The 5,000-nt window shown below is 52.0% G+C and overlaps 1 protein-coding gene across 2 annotated transcripts in view; it reads right to left on the bottom strand.

The window, feature by feature from the left end:
• Positions 1-5,000, bottom strand: part of entpd4 (ectonucleoside triphosphate diphosphohydrolase 4) — a 7,628-nt gene that overhangs the window by 1,733 nt on the left and 895 nt on the right. Inside the window, exons 2-10 of one of the 2 annotated variants that reach the window (XM_027011254.2) lie at positions 4,924-5,000; positions 4,629-4,826; positions 4,207-4,412; positions 3,770-3,920; positions 3,573-3,676; positions 3,421-3,480; positions 1,942-2,096; positions 1,059-1,225; positions 462-786 (exon numbers count right to left, since the gene is read on the bottom strand). The exon at positions 4,924-5,000 is cut by the window's right edge and continues 37 nt beyond it. In XM_027011254.2, coding sequence (XP_026867055.2) covers positions 462-786; positions 1,059-1,225; positions 1,942-2,096; positions 3,421-3,480; positions 3,573-3,676; positions 3,770-3,920; positions 4,207-4,412; positions 4,629-4,826; positions 4,924-4,931 — 1,374 coding nt within the window. In that variant the 5' untranslated portion in view covers positions 4,932-5,000. The remainder of the gene's footprint in view (positions 1-461; positions 787-1,058; positions 1,226-1,941; positions 2,097-3,420; positions 3,481-3,572; positions 3,677-3,769; positions 3,921-4,206; positions 4,413-4,628; positions 4,827-4,923) is intronic. The other variant, XM_027011255.2, reaches the window with a different exon arrangement.

Here is a 5,000-nt window from a genome sequence, read left to right as displayed (position 1 = left end):
CAGGAGGACATGTGATGCCTTGGTGCGTGCCAGCACCGTGAGTGACGGCTTTCCGGCTGATTGGTTAAACAGAATGATTGCTCTCCCATCGCAAGGGCACGCCGAACTTTTCACTATGAAACTGGTCAGCGAAGTGGAAGAAGCCAAATATCGGCAAGCGGAAGGCAAAGACGTAGTTATGAGAAAACGTCACGACTGACAAAACAAGGACTTCTCGCCAGTCTGATTGGACTGGACACTCCCCCACATCTCGTCTCTGCCTCCTCAGTGGGAGGAGCTACGACAAGGACAGTAGGCAAGGAAAAACAGGGAGGATGAACAGGTAGATCGGAGGTCCACCCCATCACTGAACAACACAATATTAAAAAGACAAAGTATCTCCTCCTAGTAAAACTATTTTTCTGATTAGCCAACAAATTGTTGAGCGAAACAAAACAGAAGATTTGGCCCTCTGCACCCACCTTAGCGGCACTGGCGTACTTGGTGGAGTTGTAGTCTCCGCCCATCCGCAACACATCCTCCGTGCAGTAGTAGAACTCGGAGAAGCCGTAGAACTGGCTGTTGGAGAAGTCGATGGGCGCCTGGTAGACACCGTTGAGGGACGTGCTCGTCTCGTTGGTGCGGTTGAGGAAGGGCTGGAGCAGCAGGCGACAGCGGTCGAAGTCGCCCGTGCCGCGCAGGTGGAGTCTCTGGCCGGGGGGCCCCACCTCGTCCTGCAGGTCGGCGGGCAGGCAGGGGTCCAGCAGGGGTGAGTCGGCACTTCCACCGCGGTGCTGACCCAAGAGCCTGCTTACACACACACACACACACGCGCACGCGCACACGCACTTCATCAGTCCACATTGAGCAGTGATGTTCAATCTAAACTGGTACACATTTTTAACCCTTTACCAAAACCATTGTAATTTTTTTTTTTTTACAGTTTTTATAAACCACTTGTATGAAGTGATGACCAGACATTTTTTGTCAAGTTAATATCACACAGTCACATCCTCACTGGACCGACACTCCTGCTCCCATGGCGACGGTTACCTGAGGGTGAGCGCGGCTGGACTTACTGGTTCTGGAGGTGCGTGCTGCTGACGAGGTTCTGCTCGTATCTCTGGCGGGCAGCGTTTCCACCGAAGCCCAGGAATGTGGAGACGTAGACGCGGTACACGTGCTCTGTGCGGTGCGCATCACAGCCCAGGTTGAACTCGGCCAGCAAGTTCTTGGCCACCTCCTCCTGTAGGCACGTGTGCACGCACACACTCAAATCTGAGCTTGCTTTGGTTACATGAAAATGCTTCCAAAAAAATGAAACCCCAACACCTTGTTAATACGAATGCACAGTACAAGCCACAAGCATCGAAGGGCTGAAGTTAAAAGTAGTTTCACACACACTGCAGTTGTTTAACGCCGTCTGCTAGGAGTTTATTAAGCCATTGCATGGAGATGTTAGACACATTAACAGCCAAGGGCCATTACAGCAAATTAATTTAGTCCTCCTTTCAGCTCTCACACACACACATACCACACACATACCACACACAAAGCTTTTGCTTTCAGTAAATGACCTTAAGAACACAAATGGAGCAACCTGCCCCAAAAGGATTATATGAGGCAACTACCAGTGTGTTTGTGGTGGTGAATCAACTGCGGGGGGGTTGAAACTTCACTCTGTGACTAACTAGCAAAAATCCAAACTACCGCAGACACACTGCAAGCGTTACGAGGCCGAGCATTTCCTTGCTGTATTCTAGGCCCTGACGAAAGGCGCTTGCTCCTGGGCCAGAGCACGGCAGGCCCGGTTTAACCCAAAAACTCTCAACTACAGGACTTCTCATTCCACTGGGATGGGCGGGGCGAGAGGACCAGGCACCCGAGAGGCAAGAGAAGAGGCGTGAACCACCAAGCCCAAGCGTTTCGGTTTTAAGAATGGAAACTGTGGTAGATAATAACCTGCTGTGGAGAAGCAAAGCTTACAGTTTTGGGCACTTCGTATGCTATCTGGGTGGAGACGCCGCCCATGTCCAGCACGCCGGCCGTCCGCCGGCGCACCAGTGTTTCCTGCTGGTCACCGCCGGGAACTTGCACCTCCACGACGGCCTCGCGATCTACAGAGACGACAGAACGGAGACTGTTACAAAAGGCAAAGGAGCGTGACTGGACCAATTAGATGAAAGGTGATGTCACTGTGTAATCAGATAGCCAACGCTCCCATCAATATAACTGATAATGACAGCCTTGGAGTACTGAGAATATTACATAAGAATGTGGCCAGCAATTTTACAGTTCTTGCATTCCTGAAGACGGGACTCACTGCTATAGGGAAACATGCCTGTTACAGCACACCTCAGCTATCTTATCTAACGCAGTCCAGCATTAAGGTGGTGGCAACATGCCAGACGGAGCATTGCTCTAAACACCGTAGCTGGTAGAAGCTGTGCTCATCGCTACACTGACCCACAGCCCTGCCAAGCAGATGTAAAAAGCGTATTCTAGCCTGCTGGGTTTTCAAACCAAGGTGTCTCTGCTTCCAAAACACATAATCCGGTCCATCTGGCCTAAAATCTCATCAAGCCTTCCATGAAGTGCTCGATCAAGGACGACCGGAAACCTCGAGAGCGAGTGCACTTAACGCTTGGGAGCAAAGTGAGTTCAGGAGCAAAGCTTGCCTTTAAACGCCAGTCACTTAACCAAGAAGAGTGGCGCGGCAATAAGTCAATCATGGTTAAAGCCCCTTGTGCCTTGTGGTAACGCTTTAACAGGGTCCGAGACTTGGCAGGACCCTTCGTGTGGCGTTAAAGGCAAACAGAGATAGTCAGGCTGATGTTTAACTTTCCCTCTCCAAAGATAAAGCCTGAGAAAGGAGCCACCTGTGAAACGTGACCTTGGATCCTCCCTGCACTCACGCTTCACAGAATGGGGCCTGCGCGCCCAGCACACGCCGAGCCACAGCTGTGAAATTACACACTTGCACACGAGTTCATAGAAAAACGTACACCAAATGTAAGCGGCAAAGTTCAGCGCGGTGTCGTACATCTGCAACAGCTGAACCACCAAGGACGAGAGGTCTTCATAAAACAGTCCCCACCATTTTAGGAATGTTGGGTCAGCCAGCATGTAAAACACTCTTCCCTACTGGACTGCCCAGGAGGCGGACGCCAAGCGATGCCAGAGTTTCTCATTTTCCAAACCAAGCCACGGTTAAGGCGTTGCCGACCAATCACAGGGAGATAAATGTCAGCCCACTGGCAGCAGGTAGCAAAGCAGCATTGGCCCCCAGCCCTCAATAGCTCACCAAACACCAAAGGCAACACCAGCACCACAATAAAACCCGATTCAAACTCTTACAGGATTTGGAGTGTTTAACCCATTACAGATCGAATGAACTCGATCTTGCCATCCTTCTCTCCAACATTCAGCAAAAGAACTCACCGTCCTCAACATGGTTAAACCTTCCCAGCACAAAGTTGATTCCAATCCATGCGTACACGCCTATAGAAACAAGAGGAGAGCCATGTCAGTGCCTCCAGGACGCACGATTACCCTCCCAAACGTCCTGCTTCAGGGGTAACGGCGTGCCTCACCCTCTTGCTTCCCTGAAATGACTTCCACGTGTGAATCGGAGAAGAGAAAGTTGAAATTCACGGGAATGTCAGTGCGCAGGTCTTCCAGCAGGGCCTCTTGCTGGCTGGAAACGAGAAGAAGGCATAAAAACAGTGCATTCAGGGCAGCGCTGTGCGTGTGTGTCGCGCGTCTGACAGGATCCCTGCAGTGCGGGTACCTCTCTGGCAGGACCCTCATGCCTGCGGTACACAGTATGTAAAGCGGAGTTTCCTGGTGCTTGGCCTTGGGGACATGCTCCGCAGCAAAGCTGAGCAGAGGGTACATGTAGTCACTGGCCTTCCCCGGGGTGGTGGCGTATTCAGAGATGCCTGCTCAAAGTACGCACACAGTCAAAGCACAACCTCATGTCTTCATGTGCCTTTGCCATCACAGTGACGACATCAGGCTTTAATCAGTCACAAGACGTTACAGTGGATTCTCAATATCTGGGTTATTAATTACAGCTCAGCTGCTCACCCTGCTCAAAGCCCTCATAAAATATTACAATTTTCAGAAAACCTGAAGAAATCTTGTTGTGCTCAAATGTTTGGCACTACAGACCAGCACTCTGCGCTCTCCTCGGTCATCCCCGCCCCGCTGCGTCTCCACACTCACCCGGTTTAATCTTCATCACCACGGGCTTGCGGTGCTGGTCCCTCATCTGCCGGATGTCCAGCAGGTCGTGGGGGTTGCCGTTGTGCCGAGGCCATGTGTAGACGAACACGCGCGAGCCGCTGCTCCCGCAGTCCACCACCACGCCGTAGTTCAGATTGGGGTTGCTGGTGTCCGTGGCCTCCACATCTGTCACCCGTGCCAAATGCCTGGAGAAGACGAGGACAATGAAGCTCACTGGTTGGGTAATGTGCAGCCAATCACAGATGACTAAAATAACGAAAAAGAACATTACATGAATATTCTTTGAATATTCTGACTTGCTTGCCAGTGTCACAGAATTACAATTGCTGCGAAAGTGGAGAACATCGGTGTGGACCGGTTGCATTTCCCCACCAATATTGTGTCACGCAGCGAGGCCGAACCTGTGGTAGTGCTTGTCCTCTCCGATCCGGATGTTCTGGCCCTTCCCCGCGACCAGCAGCAGGTAGACGAGGCCCAGCAGTGCAGCCATGAGCCCGAACCAGAGCAGTTGCCTGAAGGAGGGCAACACGAGCCTCGGGAGCACAGCCGGAGACAGGCTGAAGTGCCACGACGCCGGGAACAGACAGGAGACGCTGATTCTGTCGGCGAGACGCGTAGGGGTGAAAAACTGCTATTAAAACAACGGCTCACCAGCGACCCCCCGGTCCGTTGCGTTTAAAGCACCGACAGACCCACCTTCCCATTGCGAGTGCGTGATCCGGTGGGGATCGGGAGGAGATGGAGTTTGTGCACCTTTAGCGATATCCGGTCCT

The sequence above is a fragment of the Electrophorus electricus genome, chromosome 18 (genome assembly GCF_013358815.1).
Source record: "Electrophorus electricus isolate fEleEle1 chromosome 18, fEleEle1.pri, whole genome shotgun sequence".
In the NCBI taxonomy this organism is placed as follows: Eukaryota; Metazoa; Chordata; class Actinopteri; order Gymnotiformes; family Gymnotidae; genus Electrophorus; species Electrophorus electricus.
Note: the sequence above shows the minus strand (reverse complement) of the source record. Positions and strands in the feature narration are given on the sequence as shown.